The sequence below is a fragment of the Cervus canadensis genome, chromosome 32 (genome assembly GCF_019320065.1).
Source record: "Cervus canadensis isolate Bull #8, Minnesota chromosome 32, ASM1932006v1, whole genome shotgun sequence".
Taxonomy (NCBI): Eukaryota; Metazoa; Chordata; class Mammalia; order Artiodactyla; family Cervidae; genus Cervus; species Cervus canadensis.
This window is the reverse complement of record NC_057417.1, coordinates 35,711,757-35,735,727: the sequence shown is the minus strand read 5'-3', so window position 1 is coordinate 35,735,727 and position 23,971 is coordinate 35,711,757. Positions and strand designations below refer to the sequence as shown.

The window sequence follows — 23,971 nt, the reverse complement described above, 5'->3', positions numbered from 1 at the left end:
CTGCCTGCAATGCAGGAGGCCTGGGTTCGATCCCTGGGTCGGGAAGATCCCCTGGAAAAGGAAATGGCTACCCACTCTAGTATTCTTGTCTAGAGAATTCTGTGAACAGAGGAACCTGGGAGACTATAGGCCACAGGGTCGCAAAGAGTTGGCCACGACTGAGCAGCAAACACTTCGCAGAACTCTTCAGAACCAATCATTAGTGACGGAGTTTTAGTTTGGTTTTCTGTTTTGTCTTGTCTCTTCCCTTATTGGACAGAATTAATATCACCAAGGTGTATAGGTTTTAGGAAGGCCCCTGAAGTGTTCATCCCATTGTACTTTGATGGAGAGTATGTTTAGTGGTTTAGGGAAAGGAGTTAGTTACATGTTCTCCAGAATGACTGACTGGAAAGAGATGGACTCCATGTATTGAGTTGGTCAAAAAATTTGGGTTTTCTGTAATATCTTATGGAAAAACCCAAACAGACTTTTTGACCAATCCAATATTTGAAATCAGAAGTTGGTTCTGAGTGATTTCATTGCTCTTCTGTGTTCTGGAGGCGTCACTGAACAGGAATAGAGAGGGCCAAGAGTCTGTGTTTTACCCCCTCCCATGCCCTTTTGGAGGTCAGAGTATTATTCTTAGAACCTTTATGATGTGTGATGGAGACACAATTTGCACCAGTACTGGGATGCATTATGTTTCTATTAATGCTCTTCTAAGCAAAAACTGCTGGCACCCTCTTTCTCACAGCTTTTCCAAGTTTGGAAGCTTTTGTCTAGGAGATCTGGCTGACACTGAGAACCTTAGCTGCCCTCCCCACTGTCTCTCCAAATCCCCTCCTGGTGGCAGCCTACCGTGGTCCTGTTACAGACTCTTCGCAGACATGAGTATCTCACCCACACCATTTCACATCTTAATACTCTCTGTGTTTCCTCCATAAGAGGAGAAACATGCCCCTAGGTTTTCATGGCTTCTCAGGTGGTACAGTGGTAAAGAACCCACCTGCAATACAGGAGACCCAGGTTCGATCCCTGGGTCAGGAAGATCCCCTGGAGAATGGAAGGGCAACCCACTCCAGTATTCTTGCCTGGAGAATCCCATGGACAGAGGAACCTGGTGGACTATAGCCATGGGGTTACAAAGAGTTGGACACGACTGAGTGACTAACACTTTCACTTTCCTGGGTCTCACAGATATAGCTGCCTGCCTTTCTCTGAGAATTAGGACTTCTGAACTTGGTGAAACACCTCAGTCATTGATCAGGTTCCGTTATCCCAGAAGCTTGTTTAAAATCCCAGCCTGCTCTCTGGAACTTCCCCAGTGGTCCAGTGGTTAACACTCCCAGTGCAGGAGGACCTGGGTTTGATCTCTGGTCAGGGAGCTAGATCCAGCCTGCTGCAACTAAAGATCCTGCATACTTCAACGCAGATCCTGCACACGGCAGTGAAGATCACGCATGCCGCAACTAAGACCCAGTGCAGGCCAAAAAAAAGTCCCACCTTGCTTTCAGTGGAGCCTCTCCATTCATAGCCTGACCGTTAGGGAAGTCCTGATGGTGTGAGGATATACTTGTGGACTGTGGAGATTGGATGCAAAGGTGGTTGAGAATCCCATCTCATAGGCATCATCTGCCAAGAGACGCTGATTCTCATGAATCTTGGTGGACTCTGGCAGTGTTAGTATCACTGAAGAAAAACATTTTAGTCCTATTAAAGGTTAATGCATCAGTATCCACAGAGCCTGCCTGGAAGAGACTCAGAAGAGGGATGGATTTTCCCAGTGATGGATACAGGGTGGGCTGCCCTCCTGCAACCCTGCCTGGCAATGCAAATGTGCCCACCCAATGGCATTTGGCATTTGTCACCCTGTTTTGGGGAGGGGGTGCTGACCTGGGACCACAGGTTTGCTCTGATTACAGGAGATTTTGTGCCAGCTCCTCAGGGAGTTGGCTGAATGGCCTTCCTGGGCAGGATGTGATATACCAACTTGACATTTGCTTGCCAAGCAAGTGGTGTGTTGTCAGCTGCCTGGCCCTGCACCAGATCCTCATTTTGCACAGCCACTTATAATTCAGCAAAGAGGAAAAGCACTCTGATTATGAATTGAGCAGGAGGAAAAAAGTCCTGCAAATAAATGACAAGAAGACAAGAACCATGCATAAGAAAGTGCCAGGAAGGGAGAATGCCACCAGAAGCCTCATGCCGGTGAACAAATTCTGTAGCAAGAGAGGCTCTGGGTTTTGAATAGTGAATTAATCAGGGCTATACAGACATTCTTAATAGTCAGGCAGATACAAGAATCACTCTGAAGTCCATGACTAAATGCTTTGGCCACAGAAGAAATATTATGTCATGGTGAGAGTTAAAGAGTTGCTGAACCCAGAGTGAGTTCCAATCCCAGCCCTGCCTCTCACTAGTTTTGTGACTTTGAGAAGTTATGGTGTCACTTGGTGCTTCAGTTTACTCATCTGTTAAAGGGGCATAACCTTAGCACTACCTCTGCTGCTGCTAAATCACTTCAGTCATGTCCGACTCTATGTGACCCCATAGACGGCAGCCCACCAGGCTCTGCTGTCCCTGGAATTCTCCGGGCAAGAACACTGGAATGGCTTGCCATTACCTCAGGGTTGTGATAAATTAATATACGTAAAGCTCTTAAATCAGCCCCCGGCACATAATGACTATTACGGATGTTATTTTTATTGGAAGGACACAGTTTATTTGCGTGGTCTATTCCTCAAAATTTAAAAATGTGACAGATTGGGGAAGGAAGCTAGAGCACAACAATTAGGGGGAGAAAATGAACCTGAGGTAGAGAAGCGTTATGGCCAGCCTTCTGTGGTTCTTCTAGAGCTGTGTTGTCCCGTATGGGAGTCCCTCCTGTGTAGTATCTAGATTTAAATTGAAACTAATGAAAATGAAACACAACAAAACATTCAGTCCCTCAGTCTCACTCGCCACATTTCAAGGGCTCAATTACCACCTGTGGCTCGTGGCTTCCGTGTTGGACCATGCGGAATAGAACATGTCCATCATCACTGAATGTTCTATTCAATAGTTTTGGCCTAAAGCTCTAGTGACCAGCTGAAGTCCTGCTAAAATGCCTTAGCTTCCATTCATACATTTCGAGCAGTGAGCGCTAAGCAACTCACGTGGGTTATTACAGTTAGTCCTCCCAATGAGCCTGTGAAGCACGAACTCGGACAACCTTCATTCTAAGGGTGGGAGCAAATGAAGCAGAGAGCAGAGGTCATTGCCCGAGGTGAGGCAGCGGGAGAAGGGTGGGGCTGGCTGGATCCTGCTCTGGGAGTCAGAGTCCACAGCCTGTGTTCTGAGCTGCTGCAGTCACAGCCCTTGGCCGTGTAGAGTGCACAGTGTAGGCTGGGAGCACAGAGAGGAAGGGTCAGGACCCAGGGAAGCTTGGAGCCAAGGCTGATGTCTTGGGGGAAGAGGAGGAGGATCTGTTCTGGAGTGATGACTTTGGAAGCTCACAGAGAAACACAAAGCTGGCAATAGGCATGGGGCTTGGAGTTCAATGTGCAATTGATTTCTGCCTTTTTGGAGCAATAGTGAACGGGTGCTGGGATAGTAATACTTTCAAGGGAATGTTCTCCTTAGAGTTTTTCATGAATTGAGTGGTCAGCTTCGCTCCTAAGGACTTTCATGCCTAAGCCAGAGGCAAGAGAGGAGATATTTATTAAAGAGCGGCTGGGTCCAGACCCTATGAACCCTGGAGGTACAGTCGAGATCATGCCAACTCTGCCCTCATGGGGACTTATCCATCCATAATAGCTAAAACTTGCTGAGATATGCATAAAGTACACATTGCATTTAATCCTTACACCAACTCCATTAAATGAGCACATTATCACAATGCCTGTGCCACATTTAGGGAAACAGGTGCTTAGAGAGATTAAGACCCTTGCTCAAGACCACGCAGTTTCTACCCCCACCCCCACCCCCAACATGCCTAGGAATGAGAGGTGACGTCCCAGGAAGTCAGCCCAGGGTTTCTGGCGATACCTGTCTCTGGGCTGTGATCCAGAGGGGGAGAACGCCATTGTCCCACCACTCAGTCTTGTTCTGTGTGGTCTTGAAGGAGTACTTCGAGAGTGTCTCTGTGTTGAACATCATGTTGTGAATGACTCCGTGATCTTCGATCCAGCGACCTTGGGAGTGAATAAAGGAGGGAAAGTATTGGTAAGTTCTGTGAATGCTGCTGCCAGGGGTGTCCACGTGTTCTTAAGATGGCTCTTCCCAACATCCTTCTGGTTGGCCTACTTAATTCAAGGGCTGACCCTGTGGGCTTCAGACTTGTTTCTCTGGAGTGCAAATGTTGGCAGCCACAAAGGAAGGGTCATTATATCTCAGACCTGCCAGATTGGATCTGCTTCCTGGAACATACCTCACAGTCCTGGGGGAAGCTGGTGTTGGCTGTGGAAGCTGATGAGGGAGGCGGGAAGCAGGGCACAGGAAGGCCAAGTTCCTCGGGTTATTCTGTGTCCAGAAGCTAAGAGTCTGGGATTGGGACACTTCCTGTGGGATGGTTTTCCTCATTGGCTTGTGATGACCTGATTTTATAAGAAATCTCCAGTGGGCTTGAATCCATGCAAACATCCCAGGGTTTCTCCCAGGATTCCCACAGGCTTGGCTGTTTGAGGGAACCAAGGGAATCAGGAAGGATTTGATTTTTTTGGTTTGTTTAAAAAAAAATTGTTTTTTTTTTTTTTGCCACATGGCACATGGGATCTTAGTTTCCTGACCAGGAATTGGACCCATGCCCCCTGCATTGGAAGCACAGAGTCTTAACCACTGAACTGCCAGGGAAATCCCAGGAAGGGTTTCTAGACTTGTCAGCAGATGGAGGCAGACTTACTTCTCTCTGTTTAAGGGAGGAAGGCAGGTACTGAGGAATGTGAGTAAGCTAGGTTGTTGTTGAAAACATAGGGACTGAACCAGATATGGGAAAAAAAACCCCTGTGATGTTACTTTGTACTACGGAAAAGGGGACTGCACATGAGGGCCAGTCTAAAGGGGGGTTGAAAGTTTCAAGGGGAGAGCCGAGGGTCCATGCCCCTCTCCTACTGGGACGATGAAGCCTCTGGGTAACCCTGCTGATCATAAGACAGCAATGATTCCTGCCATGTCCACAGTAAGAAGGACAGTCTGTGACTGGGACTTGTGGTCATGGGCACAGAGAAGGGAAATGCTCTCTGTTGGGTCAGAGTCACTGCCAGACTGCTGGTGGGTAAAGTCACCCTAGGGTGGCCAAGGCCAAGGCTTTCTATGGGGAAGAAGCAAAACCAGTTGTGGCTTTATCGTTTCTGCCTTGCAGGCAGGCCTGACAGCCAGCCAGGCGTGGGGTCACCAGAAATAAGTTGTGCTGCTGCTAGGGACTCGGGCCTGGAGGTGTCAAGATTCCTGGTCAGGGATAAGGTCAGACAGTTGACAGGTGAAGAGCGTGGACTTTGAATCCATGAGAGCTGGGTTCCCCTCCTGACTTGGCTTCTGAACTTGCTGTGTGCACGTGAACAAGCCTTGGTTTGCATGTGTAACAAGGGTAGGGTCTGTGTGAAGGAATCACAGCACACGTTCACCGTCACGCCATATACCAACACACTTTTTCAGAGTACTTCAGGAACATTAGCTCATGTGAAGCTCCCAATAGCCCTGCAAGGTGCGAACTATTATATCCCTGATTAGAGCTTTCCCTCTTTGCTGGGAATGGAGGCACAGAGTTTGTTCAAGGTCATGTGGCAGAGCTGGGGGTGGAACCTGCGAGGTTTAATTACAACTCCCTGCTCCCCCTACCTCCAGGTAAAATTCACATAAAACACGAGTGATGAAGAAGCCACCTGCCAATACAGGAGATGTAAGAGGCATGAATTTGATCCCGGGGTGGAATTCTTCCTAGGTCGGGAAGATCCCCTGGAGGAGGACATGGCAACCCACTCCAGTATCCTTGCCTGAAGAATCCCATGGACAGAGGAGCCTGGTAGGTTACAGTCCATGGGATTGCAAAGAATCTGACACAACTGAAATGACTTAGCATTGGCAGCAGTGACATAAAACTAACCATTAACATTTTAAAGTGAACAATTCTGCAGCTTTTAGTGCATTCACGATGTTGTGCAACCAGGACCTCTTTCTAGTTCGAGTACATTTTCATCACCCCAGAAAGGGACCCTGCCTATTAGCAGTCACTCTGCAGCGCTCCACTCCACACCTCCTGGTGGCCCCTAATCTGCTTTCTACCTCTATGGATTTATTTATTCTGGACATTTCATAGAAGTGGACTCATTCAGTATGTGGTGTTTTGTGTCTCGCTTCTTTCACTGAGCTTCATGTTTCCTGGCTTCATCCCTGTTGTAGCATGGATGTATACTCCATTCCTTTTAATGGCTGCATAATATTTCATTGTCTGGATAGACCAGAATTTGTTTATTCATCCATCCGTCAGTTGGTACACATTCGGGTTGTTTCTACTTTCTGGCTGCTGTGAATAATGCTGCTATGAACATTCATGTACAAGTCTCTGTTTGAGTCCTTTCTCTCAATTCTCTTGGGTAAATACCTAGGAGTACAATTGCTGGGTCATACGGTAACTCTATGTTTAACTTTTTGAGGAACCACCAAGCTGTTTTCCACAGTGGCTGCATCGTTTTACCTTCCCGTTAGCAATGTTCAACACTTGCTATTTTCCTCCTTTTGATTATGTCCAGCATAGCAGGTGTGAGTAACTCACTGTGGTTCTGAATTGCATTTCCCTATTGCCTGACAATGTTGAGCTTTGCAGCCTGTGAATACTGTGAGTGAGAGTACTCTGTTAGAAGCAGGTAGAGGTTTCATGGGCAAGAATCTTTGGAGCCTTACAAATAAATAACAGAAGGCTTCTGAAATCTATCAGGAGCCTTCTTGTTACAGCTTCCTGATGACTGAGCCATGTCATCGCAGCAGACGACATGGAAGCACAGACATAGACAGCCAGGGAGCTCTCTTTTGCCTTTATTTTTTAAAGAAACCTATAATATCCTGAATCCTGTTCTATGTGACTCTCTTCACCCAGGAAAGAGCAAATCACGTGGAATTACAAATGCCTACCATTTCACCCATTCTAGTGTCTCTCCATGGTATTGACTACCATCAACATTCGAATCAATTGAGTTGCTTGTTATAAACACAGATTCCCGGGTCCCCATTCTAATCCTTGCTGAATATAGAGCTGTGGGTGGGGGCCAGGAGTCTGCATTTTAACAACCTCTCTGGGTGGTTTGAGTGCACACTGATATGTCGGAACCACTGGTTCAGGGACTGTTAGTCCTTCACACAGGCATGTGGATTAGTTCCAGCAGACTGCCCCTTGCTCCAAAATCTGGGTTGACTGTAGTCCCACACCCTCTTCCCTAAGGGACCAGGGAGCCCTCAGACTCTGGATCACTCTGGTGTCTGGGGAAATGTGGGGGTGGGGGTGTCCAGAGCCACTAGGAGGACATGGGAGGAGGGATTGGAGGAAGCCAGTGCAGGAGATGCAAGTGATGCGGGTTGATCCCTGGGTCAGGAATCCTGGAGGAGAGGATCCCTGGGTCCTCCCCTGGAGGAGAGCACAGCAATCCACTGCAGTATTCTTGCCTGGAAAATCCCATGGACAGAGGAACCTGGTGGGCTAGAGTCCATAGAGTCGGAGAGTTGGACACGACTAAAGTGACTTAGCATGCACACACACACTGCAGGCACAGAAGCTTTCTCCTCCTGCATCCTACACATTCTGGCTTCCATGCCCTGGGACCCAGAAGTCAGTTATAACATAAGTTAAGTAGGCTAACCAATCACAGCATCCATTTCTCCCTCAAAATAATATTACCTGAGTTTCAAACAACTACCCTAAAATGAGCTTGGGGAGCATGACCCTTCCATTCTGTGGCATGGCTCATTCCAGTAATTGTACAAAAGGAATTGGCTCCGTGGTGTTTGGGTTATTCCCACCCTGACACTTAAAGGCAACCCAGCCAGTGGCCGGGGACCACTCATCACCCAGCAGAGGTTTCCATTGCCCTGTCAGTTCCTCCTTCTTGCTGTTCAGACCTCTTTATCCTTGTCAAAGGCCAATTCTGGAACGGGAGCAAAACGAGACAGAGGAGAGGGGAAGCTAGGAAACATGCCACTGCTGGGAGCAGCCAGCATGGTTTTACTTGAATTGCATTTTCTCTGCATTATACTCTGGGGCTTCCCAGGTGTCGCAGTTGTAAAGAATCCACCTGACAATGCAGGAGATGCAAGAGATACAGGTTTGATCCCTGGATTGGGAAGATCCCCTGGAGTAGGAAATGGCAACCTGCTCCAGTATTCTTGCCTGGAGACTCCCATGGGCAGAGGAGTCTGGTGGGCTATAGTCCATGGGGCCGCAGAGTTGGATATGATGGAGTGACTGAGCATGCAATACACTCTCTGGAGACAATTGGGAGGACCTGGCTGGGAATACTGCGTGAAGGCAATAAACGCAGTTATCTGTGCCTAGACTTCCAAAGCCTGCTGGTTTCACATGATGCTGCACAAGCGGAGTGTGTGTGGGGCGGATGGCTGGGTTTGTAAGCCCTTGATCTCTCTCCGGACCTCAGTTTTCCTGTCTGTAGAACCAGTGGGGTTAATGGTTTCCAAGGGCCTTCCAGGCTCCATCATTCTGAGAGTCTGTCATCGCTGTCATTTCAGTATCTGGAGAGGAGGGTAATTATGCAAGTGAAACAGGAAGTAGGATGAGCTCTTCTAGTGAATGGGATTCCTGCTGCTTGCTAATTACACTTTAATTAGGGTACAATGCAGACTCCCACGCTGTATCAGTTATGGCAAGGTGCATGTAATTCACCCAGCTGAGCGTTTCAGGTCTGGGAGCAAACCCAGCTAGATTCAACTCCTTCCCCTGGTTCTCAGGGACTGATGTGTATTTATTTCTCAAATATGGTTTAGGAAACCAGAGTTGAATTCTATCCCTTCTTTTCTCCCCTTCTCAGATATTTTGAACTAAGTACTGTGGTAGACTGTCTCATGGTATTTATACTCTAGGGGGCGGGAGAGAGTTAAAAATAGAATGTGTTCTGGGTGCTTCTAATACTCACAGCTATTTTTTTTTTTTTTTCTTGGAATTCCTCTACTAATAGGCCCTGCTAACAGACATGTCTAGGTATGCCATGTTTGTCCCAAGTCTCCCTTTGTTCAGTTGGTTGGCCAGAAACCCAATTCTCTCTTTCTTAAAATTTGAACCAAAAGACACAATAACTAATCAGCTGGTGGTAGGCTCTGCTGTCTCCCACAATGAACCAGAAGTGAAAAGAGAAAAGTGGTCACGAGTGAGGGAAGCAGAGACAAGAAAGCCCACGGGGCAGATAAGAGAGACCACAGGGCTTCCGAGAGCCAGAGGAGGAAGTTTGGTCTCTATAACTGCAGCTTCTATTCCCCAGTTGCCTCGCATTTGGTTCCCATGATCGTGAGTTTGCCTCTGAAGAGCCTTGCCTTGCGGTCCTTTTCCTTGTGCTGGTGTGAATGGATTTCTGTTTCTTACAGCTGTTACTTCCTAATGTGGTTGAGAATAGGGCTGTGCCTCATTTATTTTGGTGTCTCCCTGGCACAAAGTGTAGACCTTTGCCCATAGTAGGCATTCAACAAATGTTTGTTCGATTTAATCGAACAAATTCCCTCCCACCCTCTGCCCCAATAGTAGACAGCCAGCACTAAGTGAACAAGTAGAGAGCAGACCTTGATTTAGTCCAAACTCAATTTGGGGAAAAAAATTACTGTAGTGGGATGAAAATAAGCCTATAAAGAATAGTTAAAATCATTAAATAAGCCTATAAAATAAACCTTTAGTGGAATTAAAGTAAAATGCATAACTTAATATATTCAATAAGAGCATCCCCCTGCCCCCAAGGGGCTTCCCAGGTGGCGCTAGTGGTGAAGAACCCTTCTGCCATTGCAGGAGACATAAGAGATGTGGGTTCAATCCCTGGGTCAGGAAAATCCCCTGGAGGAGGGCATGGCAACCCACTCCAGTGTTCTTGCCTGGAGAATGCCCTGGACAGAGGAGACTGGCAGGCTACAGTTGCAAAGAGTTGGACACAACTGAAGGGATTCATCATACATGCATGCCCCCAAACATTTGCTCAATTCCTACCACAACTTTTCAGGTGCAATAGTAACTATCTGCTAATAGATTATATGGGCATAGATACACTTTGTCGTGCATTCATTTATTTAACAATATTTTAAGGACCTACTGGGCTTCCCTGGATAGCTCAGTTGGTAAAGAATCTGCCTGCAATACAGGAGACCCTGGTTTGATTCCTGGATAGGGAAGATCCCTTGGAGAAGGGATAGGCTACCCACTCTAGTATTCTTGGGCTTCCCTTGTGGCTCAGCTGGTAAAGAATCCGCCTGCAATGTGGGAGACCTGGGTTCAATCCCTGGGTTGGGAAGATCCCTTGGAAAAGGGAAAGGCTACCCACTGCAGTATTCTGGCCTGGAGAATTCCATGGACTGTATAATCCATTGGGTTGCATAGAGTCGGACACGACTGAGCAACTTTCACTTTAAGGACCTACTGTGTATCAGTCAGTAATTCCTTTGAACCAACCTACCATATTAAGCTATAAACATATCTTCATTTTCCTCCCAATTCGTGGGGTCCAGTGTTTCGTTAAGTTCACATTCCCCAAACCAAAGAAGAAAGGTCTTCTTAACCAGCTGATATGAAATCAATGAGGAAGAACAGCCTTTAAATGAAGTCAACCAACCACCTTAAATCAACCCAGTGCTCCAGTCTGGAGCAAACAAGCTCAGTCAGACCTACAGCCAAGACACTGGTGGATAAACAGCCCTCAGTGGGGCTCCAAACCACATTCTCCCCAAGTCTACAAACCCAGAGTGCCACATGGATGATCCACTGGACCTGTAATAAAAGTGCTGGGGATGAGAACGGGTAGCTCAGTGTACCATTCGAAACTTAAAACCTCATCACTCCTGCTGCAGTCATGAGGCTTGACCCCAGCAAGGCACCCCACAATGGCAGCCCTTTTCTGGACAGGGAAGTAAGACCCTAGCGTCCATTTTAGTAAACTGCTCTTTCTCATGTGACACTGCAGATGAAAGGTGCTGACTGCTTCTTTTTTTGGCGTTGCTTTTTAATTATGACCGTCAATAAATCATTCTGTCCCTGAACAGGGCTTGAGAGTGGCCTGAAGGCAGATGCACGATTCCTCAGGAACTAGGCCAGTGGAGAACAGCTTTCTCACTCCCCACCTCTTCCTTTAATCCTCTGTCAGAAACAGAAACATTCTCTCTCCAAGAAGCTGGAAGCGGACAGCTGCACTTGCGTTTCATCTGGGAACCCTGTTAGCACCCAGTTCTACCCTTGACCTGTCTTACTGGCCACTGTCACAGAAACGGGATCTGTCCTCTGTTCTGCATTTTTTCTCAATTAATTTTCCCTTCTTACTGGTGGAGTGGCCTGAATGGTGCCCCCCACCCCTCCTCAAGGATATGTCCATATTCTTATTCTTAGAACCTATGCTGCTGCTGCTGCTGCTAAGTCACTTCAGTCATGTCCGACTCTGTGCGACCCCATAGACGGCAGCCCACCAGGCTCCCCCGTCCCTGGGATTCTACAGGCAAGAACACTGGAGTTGGTTGCCATTTCCTTCTCCAATGCATGAAAGTGAAAAGTGAAAGTGAAGTTGCTCAGTCGTGTCCGACCCTTAGCGACCCCGTGGACTGCAGCCTACCAGGCTCCTCCGTCCATGGGATTTTCCAGGCAAGAGTACTGAAGTGGGGTGCCATTGCCTTCTCAGTCAGAACCTATGAGTGTTGTCTTATTTGGGAACAGAGTTTCTGCAGATGTAATTCAGTTCAGGATTTTGAGATGAGGAGATTCAAAAAGCTGAGATCATGGCATCTGGTCCCATCACTACATGGCAAATAGATAGGTAAAAAATGGAAAGAGTGGCAGATTTTCTTTTCTTGGGCTCCAAAATCATTGCGGATGGTGAACTGTAGCCACAAAATTAAAAAGATGCTTGCTCCTTGAAAGGGAAGCTATGACAAACCTAGACAGCATATTAAAAAGTAGAGATATTACTTTTGTCAATAAAGGTCTATATAGTCAAAGCTGTGGTTTTTCCAGTAGTCACGTACGGATGGGAGAGTTGGACTATAAAGAAGGCTGAGCACCGAAAAGTTGATGCTTTCAAATTGTGGTGCTGGAGAAGACTCTTGAGAGTCTCTTGAACAGCAAAGAGCTCAAACTAGCCAATTCTAAAGGAAATCAACCCTGAATATTCATTGAAAGGACTGATGCTGAAGCTACAATACTTTGGCCACCTGATGGGAAGAGCCAACTCATTGGAAAAGACCCTGATGCTGGGAAAGATTGAGGGCAGGAGGAGAAGGAGATGACAGAGGATGAGATGGTTGGAGGGCATCACTGATTCAATGGACTTGAGTTTGAGCAAACTCTAGGAGATAGCGAAGGACAGGGAAGACTGCATGGTACAGTCCATAGTGTTGAAAAGAGTTGGGCAGGACTTAGTGACTGAACAACAAAAACAATCTGCATAGGCTGTAAATGCAAAAGCAAGTGTCCTTATGAGAGGCAGAAAAGGCACAGATAGAAAAGGAGGAGGCAAAAAAAAAAAAAAAAAAAGAAAAGAAAAGGAGGAGGCAATGTGACCACAGAGGCAGAGATTGGAGTGATGTGGCCACACACCCAGAAATGCAGACAGCTATTAGAAGTGGAAGAGGCAAGGAAGCCTTCTCCCTTAGAGCCTCTGGAGAGGGCCTGGCCCATTGGCACCCTGATTTTGGACTTCTGGCCTTCAGACTTTCTGTTGCTTTAAGCCACCCAGTTTACAGTACTTTGTTGCAGCAGCTGCAGGAAACCAATACACCTGAGTCCTCAGTCTCAAGTGGTCCCAGCTTCTTCTCTCACTCAAGGCCTTGGGATCCCCGAGCAGTCATGATTTTTTGCTTCACTGCTCTGGTGTTTTGGGTTAATCCTTCCTCTGGGTGACGCATGGATCTGCGGCACTGGCAGCACCTGGGAGCTTGTTGTTGTGTAGTTGCTAAGTCATGTCTGACTCTTTGCGAACCCAGGGGCTGTAGCCCGCCAGGCTCCTCTGTCTATGGGATTTCCCAGGCAAGAATACTGGAGTGGGTTGCCATTTACTTCTCCAGGGGATCTTCCTGACCCAGGGATCGAAACTGTGTCTCCTGAATTGGCAGGCGTGTTCTTTACCCCTGAACCACCTAGGAAGCCTAGATGATTCATATACACGTTTAAATTTGAGAAGCTCTAGTAGGATAAACTGTACGGTGACAATTAGATCTCTTCTTTACCTGCAAGGATTCTAGTTTATTCATGTCAAATCTGTTAAATATGAAGTGGAAGTTTTGTAGATACAAACCAAATGCTTATGATAGAATGGCATGCCAATGTGTTATGCATGCAGTGGCATGATGTCTGAAACTTGCTGTAAAAGATTCAAGGAAGGAAAGAAGGAAGGAGGAAAGAAAGGGCCTTGGGTGGGGACAGTGGAGGCCAGGTGAGGTGAAATGTGGACACATTTTTGCAGCTCGGTGCCGGGTACACAGAACTTCATTGTGAAATTCTCTCTACTTTTTCTGCAAGTTGGAAATTTCCACAATGAAAAGTTAGGAAATGCCTTGTTTTCCCAGCCATCCTTTATCTTTAGTTTTTTCCCCATGAATCCATTTTCATCCTCTTATGGAAATGGCTGGTGTTGGAGGGACACCTTTTCTATCTCAGTCTGTGGTTTTCTTTGCTTTGCTTCTTCATGTTTGTGGGTTTTGCTGGCTTTCAGGACGTTTTTGTCAGAGCGTTATTTCTGGGGGAGCAGGATGGGAGCTAATGAAGGTTTATGGCATCATCTGACTGGGTTTCCAACAACATCTGCTGGGCTTGTGTTGTTACTGGCAGCAGGAATTTGATTTCGTTTCTCTTTCCCTACCTCTCCTACCTCTTTCATTCAGTCTTTTCTGTCCACTGGCTAGAGTATCATGTATACGACCTTTGGGCCTCTGATTTACATGTGATTTGCATATTATACTTCTAGTTCACAGGTTCTCAATTAGGGGGATTGTTTTACCTCCTAAGAAACATCAGGCACAACTAGGAGAGGGATGCTGCTGGAATCTAGTGAGTAGAGGCCAGGGATGCTGCTAAACCCTCTACAATGCACAGGACAGGCCACTCCCCAAGACAGTGATCTGGCCTCAGATATCAATAGCAGGACAATGAGAAACCCTGATCAAGTCTTAAAGATCATCCAAGTGGGGACTTTACTGGTGATCCAGTGGTTAAGATTCTGCACTACCAATGCAGAGGACCTGGGTTCGATCCCTGGGCAGAGAACTACAAGTCTCAGCAAAGACTTGGCACACCAAAAAAAAAAAAAAAAGAAATCATCCAAGTGCCTTTGGCCACACTTTTTTGCTTTGTCTCATGAAGGAGAGGTGGACTCACGATTGACTGCAGTATCAGTGAGGAATATTTACTCATAGGTTGATTTTGGGATAGAATGTGATTGCTCATTTGTGCAAGCGGTGTCCTGCACGCCTCCAGGGGGCTCCACCCATATAATGTTAATGAAAACAACCCCCTCAGAATTGTGCAGCACAGAGTCGACACAGCCATAAGTGGTTGCTCCAGTTTTGGGGTTGCCTTGGTGGTTCTGAAACCGAGAGAGACTTTTTATTCTGGCCGCCAGAGGCCCTGGGAATGCTGTTGAGTGTCATTTCAAGAAACGAGGAAATGTGGAACTGTGAGGACCTCACTTGCTTTATTTTAGACCTTCATTCCTGGTGGTTCAGACAGTAAAGAATCTGCCTGCAATGCAGGTGACCTGGGTTTGATCCTTGGGTCAGGAAGATCCCCTGGAGAAGGAAATGGCTGCCCACTTCAGTATTCTTTCCTGGAGAATTCCATGGACAGAGTCGTCTGGCGGGCTAATGTTTACAGGGTTGCAAAGAGTCGTACATGACTGAGAGACTAACACTTCCACTTTCTCACTTTCACCTCATTATAGAGCATCTTCTTTCGCCCCCAGGCCATGTCCATTTGACTAGATCTAAAATGGTCAGATTACAGTATTGTGGCTTTCATCTGAAATGTGGTGGTGATAGCTTCTTATTTTCAGTCAGTTCCTTGGGAGAGGAAATACATGCTGCCATAAGACTTCCTATCCACCCACTATTTGCTTGGCGGGATTTCCTTAGTTTCAGCAGCATAACTTAATCTTGCTGGTCCTCAATCACTTTGCAATAAAAACTGAGATTGCAGAAAATGTTCATTGTCATTACCAGTGATGGAGCAGTAAGTACAGGCTTCTGGAGAGAGAGAGGGAATTGTGTGATTTAAACTAGCGGAATGAGCTGCTCGCCCCCAGAGAACGGCTTTTCATTTCAGCAAGGTCTGAGGGAAACTATGGCAGAGTTCAGGGACACAGAGGGACAGAGCTGGGAGGTGTGGTCACTGAATCCACTGGGCACTCCTGCCCTGTGGACCGACCCATGGACGGAGTTGGGATTTCTTGGGACTCGGTCTTGGGTCACTGACTGCAACCCCACATCCCCACACCATGGGGCCCAGGCTGGGTGGTAGATCCCTGAGGTTCATGCCAGTCCTTCTTCTGTTGCTTCTCCCTCTGATCACAGTCCCTGACTTTCCACTGGGGACCCATCAGTCCCCCATGGGTGACATGGTTTGTGTCAAGCTTGCCATTCCCCACCCTGACCTGGGTGTGAGCATGTGATTAGCATCATTCCATCCCCCTGGCCACAGAAGTTGGTTCTGAAGAAGCAAACCGGTCCAGGGAGAGTCAATCTTGGGAATATGGGTTTGGACGGTGCTCCTCAAAAAAGATATTTTGGAGTCCTAACCCCCAGAGCTTCAGAATGTGACCTTATTTGGAAACAGGGTCATTGCAGAGGTGAGGTCATTAGAGAGTAGGGTGGGCCCCTAATCCAAGTGACTCGTGTCCTAATACGACAGCCACGTGAAGACAGAGACATAGGAAGGACTCCCTGGGCTGGATGAAGGGCTGGAGGGATATACCTACATGTCAAGGAATGCCAAAGATCACTGGCAAACCCCGAGAAGCTTGGAGAAAACAAAGGATTCCTACTGCTTTCAGAGAAAGTATCGCTCTTGTTTGTTGTTCGGTTGTAAATTGTGTCCAACTCTTTGTGACCCTGTGGGCTGCAGCATGCCTGCTCTTCACTATCACCTGGTTTGCTCAAATTCATGTTCATTGAGTTGGTGATGCTATATCTAACCACCTCATCCTCTACCGTCCCCTTCTTTTTTTGCCTTCAACCTTTCCCAGCATCAGGGTCATTCCTAGCGAGTTGGCTCTTTGCATCAGGTGGCCAAAATATTGGAGCTTCAGCTCAGCATCAGTCCTTCCAATGAATATTCAGGGTTGATTCCCTTTAGGATTGACTGGTTTGATCTCCTAGCAGACCAAGGGACTCTCAAGAGTCTTGTCCAGCACCACAGTTCGGAAGTATCAATTCTTTGGCTCTCAGCCTTCTTTATGGTCCAACTCATATATGTACATGACTACTGGAAAAAAAACCATAGCTTTATTGTTCTACTGACTCCTTGATTTCAAACTTCTGGCCTCTAGTGCCATGAGACAATGAATTTCTGTTGTTTTAAGCCACATGGTTTGGTGGTGCTTTGTTATGGCAGCCCTAGGAGATTAGTAAAAGTATTTACAAATTAGCAGTCTTCCTCCTTCAGAATCATCATCACCACCTTTATCTAAGCAACAGAGAGGGTCTCCTATGGATGTGGACACTGTGCTGTCCAGCCTCCACGGTCAGTCAGTGTGCTCTTTGGCCTTAGGGGTTGGGCCTTGATTCTGGGGTTTTCTGGGGCCATGCTGGGGCACCATCCCCTATTACCTGTCACCTTTCCACAAAGACCGATGCTCCCCCTCTGGCTGTTTGAGCCCCATCCATGACGTAATCATGATAGGCAGGATTAAGACGGTCTCAGGATTGATGCCCCAGATATACACGCTTGTTAGAATTCCCTTCCCTTGCACATGGGTGGGACCTGCACCTGGCTTCTAACCAGTGGACATGGAAAAGTTGAAGGGATTTTGCAGAGGTAACTAAGGGCCCTAACCAGTTGACTCTGAGTTAATCCAGAGGTGATTATCCTTGCTGGACCTGACCTCAGCAGGTGTGCTCTTAGCAGAGACTCTGGAGGAGATCCTTTCCTGCCGGTCTTGAAGAAGCAAGCTGCCCGGGTTCTGCAGCTGTGGGGAAAGGAAGTCTTCTAACAATTGCATAACCTTGGGAGAGGACCCAGAGCCTCAGATGAGACCACCCCAGCTGGCATCTTGACTGCAGCCTTGTGAGACCCTGAGCAGAGGACTAAAGTCAACCATGCTCAGAGTCCTGACCATGGGATCTGAGAGAAAATAAATGGGTGTTGTCCTAAGCTGCTGAGTTTGTGTGGCTGTTATGCAGCCACAGAAAACGAATGCGGCATTCCATTTAAAGGAACGGTCAGGTGCTGTGGCCAAGACTGCTGGGTGTGTGTGTGTGTGTGTTCAAGGAGGTGGGGGTGATGAGAGGAGCAGGGTAGAGCCAGATGGGAAGAAGAAAACTACCCTTGGAGGAAGTAATAGCCCTTTGAATGAGGGAAACAGCTTGATCAACATGCAGCCCTGCCCAGTGCCCGGCCCTGCGGGACTGGAGGGAGAATGTTACCCAGGTCTTAGGAGCCTCCATCCTGCCCAGAAGTCCCACTTGCAGGCGGTACTGGGGGCAAATACTTGGAGGAAAAACACACCCTTTGTAAGGATGCAAAGATTTTCTGATGTGGAATGATGATGAGGTGGGATATTTTAAATTAATAGCTTTATTTTTAAAATACTCTCTCCTGGGACTTTCCTGGTGGTCCAGTGGCTAAGGCTCCATGCACCCAGCTCAGGGGGCCTGAGTTCAATCCCTGGTTAGGGAACTAGGTCCCACATGCTGTATCCAACAGTTCGCATGCTGCCACAAAACATCCTGCATGCCTCAATGAGAATCAAAGATTCCATGTGCTTCAACTGAGACCCGATGCAGTCAAATAAATATTAAAAAAAAAAAAAACAAAAAACAACTTCTCTCCTTTAGTCTTTCCTTCATTCAAGCAGTCAGCATTTCTGTTTCCATGTCCCGAGGAAAGGACCCCATGGGAGAAAGTGGAGAAATCAGAGACTGCCTTTGGCTTTGGGGTTTCACATACTAAGCCTCTTATGGGAGCCACAGAGGAGTTGGGGTGTAGAGAAAGGTTTGGGGGGGGGACACACGGGAGTAAGAACAAATCTCTCCCGTCTGATTCCCTGAGAAAGGAAGCCCAGAGGCAGAAAGATCGCCAAGGAAGGGTCTCCTTGTCCTTGACCCTGGTGGAGTGGCAGTGAGAAGGAAGCGAAACCTCCCAAAAGATGTGTGGGGTTTGGGAGCAGAGCGGGCGGGAGCCTGAGGCTGTGTGTCAAGCCCTACAAAGATGGCCAGACCCTGGAGACCCATTAGTGGGAAGCTGGCCACCATCTACACTGCCCGGCTCCACAGGGATGCTCCAACGGTATTTGTCGGTTGAAAGGATGAACAGAGTCCTAACAAACTCTCCAAGACTTTCTTCACCAGCATCAGGACAACTGACGAGGGATCCTAGGTCTGGGATGAGGGCCCAGATACCGCACATCTGACAGCCCCCAGGCACGAGGAGGCCCTGCTACTCAGAGTTCTGACCTCACCAGCCAAGTCAGCTACGTCTTATGCCTGGGCCACGGCCTCTCCCTGCCGCGTGCTCCCTGCCTGGGACCGCCTGGCCCCTAACCTCTTGGCCTCTGTCTGGGAAGCTTGAAGGAGTGGTTGCTTGCCTCCTTGGGCTCCGTGGAGCCCCTGTGGAAGCAGCCCCTGGTGCAGCTGAGCTGAGCAGCAGGACAGCAGCGTCGTCTCCTCACCCCTCTCCTGAGTTAACTGGCCCTGAGGTGTTCATAAGAAGTCCAGTTAATTAGTCGCTGGGCCCAGAGAGCCCCTTTCATCATACTTTGTGTCAGGCCTACCCCCTGGAATCTGAAGAGGTCTTCGGGTGCTGGCAGCACCAATTTTTATCCATTATTTTCTCTATTACGGATGATGCTTTTCCACATTGGAGTCAGACAGGGGTCGGCTTGAGCCCAGCTCACGAAGACAAATGCTGGTGCTTTTGCTGGGCCCGCGGGGGCCTCCGTGTCGTTAATACAGCGTAGTCGGGACGGCTCCCTGCTGCCTGGGAGCTCCGAGGATGTGCGACTTTCAAAGGTGTTTGGGATGACCACTTAACTAGAAGGAAGAACACCAGACGGCTGTAGGCATACCAAAGGCAGGGAGTGAGGTCCAGTGTCTGGGACCATCCAGGGCTGAGTTCAAGTCCTGCTCTGCCCCTCGGCAGAATGTCTGCTGCGGGACCTCAGGAAAGATTTGTACATTCATGGGCCTCGGATATCTCACCTGTTCTGACTTCTTATCACTGCTGTGAGTCTCGAAGGATATGATGATTGTGGTGCTTGCTGAGCATTTTTGTAAGCCAGGTTGTGGTTCAGTCACTTAAGACAGGGGTTTTCAGCTGAGGGCCAATTTGTCCCCCAGGGGGTGTTGGGCAATGTCTGAGACATTCTTGGTTGTCACGACGGGAGGAAGGGACATTCCTGGCACCTAGATGGTGGAGACCAGGGATCTGCCCAACATCTGACACTGCATAGGATGGTCCCCACCACAGAGGGCCATCTGGTCCCAAATGCCAATAGTGCTGAGGCTTCAAAACCTGTTTTAAGGCAGTGACCAGCTCAATAGATGGCAGGTTGGTTATAAATAAGAAGGACAGAAGAACATGCTTTTTTCTATAAAGGGATGAATTTATGTATATAGGCACTTTATGGACCTATAGTACTTTATAGGCAATACATATACATGGTCCAAGATCTAAAAGGTACACAGAATGTACAATCCAAAGTTTCCCTTCCACTCTGTCCCCTTCCTGGAGGAACCAGTGTTACCAGTTCCTTGTTTATTTCTTTAGAGGTTCTCTGTGCATCTATAGGCAACTATATGCACATATACACACACATATGCACACAAATATGCATGCTACACATATTCTTTGCATCTTGCTTTTGTCACTTAATCCATCTTGGAGATAACTTCCTACCAGGGACAAAAAGCTTCCTGTTTTTCTTAGTTAAAAAAAAAAGAAAAATATTTTTGGCTGTGCTGCACAGCCTGTGGGATCTTTAGTTCCCTGACCAGGGATTGCACCTGCGCCCCTTGTAGTGGAAGTGTAGAGTCCCAACCATTGGACCTCCAGGGAAACCCCTTTCAGTTTTTCTTTTAAAGGTGACAGAGCATGCCATTCTATGCATGTCCAGTATTTCATTTAGCCACTCCCCTCTGGATGGATAGGTTGTTTCTATTTTCTTTCACTGTTGCAAACTAATGTAATGAATAACTTTGTATGTGTATGATTTTCCACAAAGCAAATTAGTAATGGTAGGATAGAGCCCTACAAGTGGAATCACCAAATAAGAAAGTTTGTGTGTTTGTAATGTATGAGATGTTGCTAAATTACCCTCCATTGAAGCTGTAAGGTTTCCATTTCCTGCTGGCAGTAGTGTTGGGGTGATTTTGTAATTTAAAAAAATTTGCTCTCACCGTGTGTATCATCTCATCAGAAGCCTTCTGGGGATCAGTAAAAGGTGAGCATGCCTTACAATATTTTGTGCCCCTTGTATTCTCAGCGCTCAGGGACCCAGAATCTGCCCATGGGAGATCTTTTAAGTGTTATGAAGTTAATGCCGCTGGGAAGCAGAGAAAAGTGCTCTTTCGTTCCTGCTTCCTGGTGCTAATAGTTCCCAAATGACTTGCGTCTGGAAGAGTTTACATGTAGGGAAAATCCCTCTCAGCAAATCTCCCTCTGAGTGGTTGCTCAGCTTTATTTTTCGAGTTTCTGATTCAAGGGTCCCTTTGAGAGTTGGGTGGAAGTCCCCGCAAAAAGGCACCAGCAGTTTGCCCATCATGTCAGAGGTTCCCAGAGCTGCCCTTGGACCCCAAAAAGTGATTTTCTGGCTGTGTGTTGGGGAGTGAGGTTCACATTACTAGCACCCCTCCCTGCCCTGCGAGAGGGGTCTGCAGATTCCCAGTTCAGAACGAGCAGAGCCAGTCTGTGTGTCTGGGGCCACCCTGGTCCCTCGTCTGGCTTCTCCCTTCCCGCTTTCTGACCAAGTGGCTGAGCAGTTACTCAGCCTTGTGGAGTTGTTGTTTCCTCACTGTGGACCGGGGACAACACTTGCTTTGCAGTGTTGTCCTGGAGATACCCACAGCAGAGCCTGTGGTGCAGAGCCTGGCAGCAGGCTCACATTTGAGACGGGAGCTGCTGTTAGTCTAGTTACAGGGGGCCCCCGCATCCTGCCTGCCCCCTCCTCTGCCTCTCAGTTAGACTGGAGTCTCCTTGCTCAGTGGCAGCTGGCATTCCGGGTGCATCACGTTCCTTCTTGTCACAGAGACCTCGTACATGCTGTTCCCTCTGCCTGGAACACTTGTCCTTCCTCTGGACTCCCGAGGTCTCCCTCTTTTTATTTATTTATGTTTGGCTGTGCTGAGTCTTCACTGCTTCTCATTGTGGTGGCACACGGGCTCCAGGGCGCACGGGCTTCAGTGGTTGCAGCACGTGGGCTCAGGAGTTGCGGCTCCCTGCCTCTAGAGCACAGGCTCAGTAGTTGTGGGGCATGGGCTTAGTTGCTCTGCGGCCTGGGGGATCTTCCTGGACCCGGGATTGAACCCGTGTCTCCTGCATTGGCCGGCAAACTTTTTACCACTGAGCCACCAGGGAAGCACGTGGGATCTCTGATCTTCCTTGCAGCATGCGGGATCTTTAATTGCGGCATACAAACTCTTAGTTGCAGCATGTGAGATCTAGTTCCCTGACAAGGGGTTGAAGCCAGGCCTTTTGCTTTGGGAGCACTGAGTCTTAGCCACCGAACGACCAGAAAAGTCCCCCAACATCTCTTTCACTGGCAGCTCAACTGCCACCTTCCTCCAAGAGCCCTTCCCTGTCTCTCTGATTTCAAGTCCATTTGCCCTTGCTGTCTTCTCCCAGAGAGGCTGTCCTCTTCCATCTTGGTGCCTCTCTGACTTGTAATGACATCTATCAGTGTGTTTACTTCTCTGATGTCTGTCTCTCCCATTGACCCACGTGCTCCAGGTGAGCTGGAGGGACCAGCTTGGGCAAGACCCCGAGGCAGGTGGGGGCTGGTTGGAGGCACGTGCAGGGGGCCTTTGTGATCTGGAGGGAAGCTTGTGAGGGGAAGAGAGATGAGAGCGGGTCAGGGGCCAGGCTGTGGGGACCTTCTGGGTCTTTGAAAGACAAAATTTAACTTCTCTTCAAAGATCATACATGTCCCTCCAGTGCACCAGCATTAAGCAAGCTACCTGATCTAACTGATTACTTTAGGCTTTAATATTTTATTATTCTCAATAAAAGTCTTTTAATGATTTACTGTATACAAGATCATCGGCCATGATATGAAAGGCAGGGTGGAGGGTAGGGTGGGCCTGGGGCATCGGGGAGATGCCTTTGGAGGCTGCAGCCATGGTCCCCATCCTGACTGCAGGCCGTGGGTTCTAAAGACAACCCTGTGCATCCCTGAGCATGCTAAGCGAGCACTTCTTCCAGGGAATGATTCCAAGACGTGTGGGCTGCCTCAGTCTCCCCAGAGGTGACAGAGAAGCAGCTCTCTGTTTCAGGGAGTGGTGGACACCAGGCTTCTGCCGGCACAGTGGCCTGGCTGCGGGGCAGAGCTTACCCGAGATGGTGGTGAAGTGGGATGGGGAGGTCATGGTCACGAAGGGTGGCGTGAGGTACTTGGCTTTGACGCCCTCCTGGGCCAGGCGGTCCATGTTGGGGGTGTCCACGTCCTGGTCATAGTCCCAGCGGAACCCGTCGAAGGAGATGAGCAGCAGCTTGCGGAAGCTCTTGGTCCCGGGGACGGGGTGGCCGCTGGCCCAGCCCAGCAGGACGGGCAGCAGCAGCATGAGGGCCCGGGGGCCTGTCATGTCTCAGCGCCTCCCACGCTCTCACCACTGGGGCCACAGCCTGCTCCTGTTTTCTCCCTTTTTTATCTGCGGATGAGCAAAGTCCACGTTGATAATTCTGCCCCAGCTCCATTGTGGACCAGAACACACCTGGAGCCGAATGAGATGGCACACCTCTGACATGATGGAAGAGTTCTGGGGGCGGGTGGTGGTGGTGTCTGTACAACACTGATGCGCTTCACGCCACGGCCCCGTGCACGCTAAAATGGTGGAAACAGTGTTATGTGGATCTTACCATGATATAAAAAGGCAGACCACGTCAAATGTTTTGAACTCGTACAGATTCCACTGTTGTGAACATTTGGAGAACAGATTAGATGGGTGCTTTCCTTTACTCGATATAGCCTGTTTTTTTTTTTTTTGATATAGCCTGTTTTTATAGGGAGAACAAATTACTGTTCATTATGAAAACAGCCACCGTGGATTGCATGCCCACGAGGTCTGGGAACTATACATACATCATCTATTCTCTCCCATTTAATTTTTTTTGAAATTCTAGAAAGGTTATTAAGTTGAACATTCCCCATAGGAATTAAAAAAAAAAATCACTGTGGTCCAATACACAGAAGATAAAATTCACCATTTTAACCATTTGAAAGAGGACAGTCTCAGCGACATTTAGTCCATTCACAGGGCTGACATTTAGTACACTCACATTCACCACTCTCTAGTTTCAGACTGTTTTCATCCTTGCATGTTAGCAGTCACTTCTCATTCCTCCCTCCCCCCGGTTCCCAGCAACCAGTGATCTGCTTTCTGTCTGTTTGGATTTACTTATTCTGGACGTTTCATA

General features: G+C 48.1%; 1 protein-coding gene across 1 annotated transcript in view; it reads right to left on the bottom strand.

Annotated features, from left to right (window-relative positions):
* LOC122432909 (ectonucleotide pyrophosphatase/phosphodiesterase family member 7-like) overlaps nt 1-23,139 on the bottom strand; it is a 38,128-nt gene extending 14,989 nt beyond the window's left edge. Inside the window, exons 1-2 of the mRNA XM_043455209.1 lie at nt 22,890-23,139; nt 4,009-4,154 (exon numbers count right to left, since the gene is read on the bottom strand). Of these exons, the coding sequence (XP_043311144.1) occupies nt 4,009-4,154; nt 22,890-23,139 (396 nt within the window). The remainder of the gene's footprint in view (nt 1-4,008; nt 4,155-22,889) is intronic.
* Between the last annotated feature and the right edge of the window lie 832 nt (nt 23,140-23,971).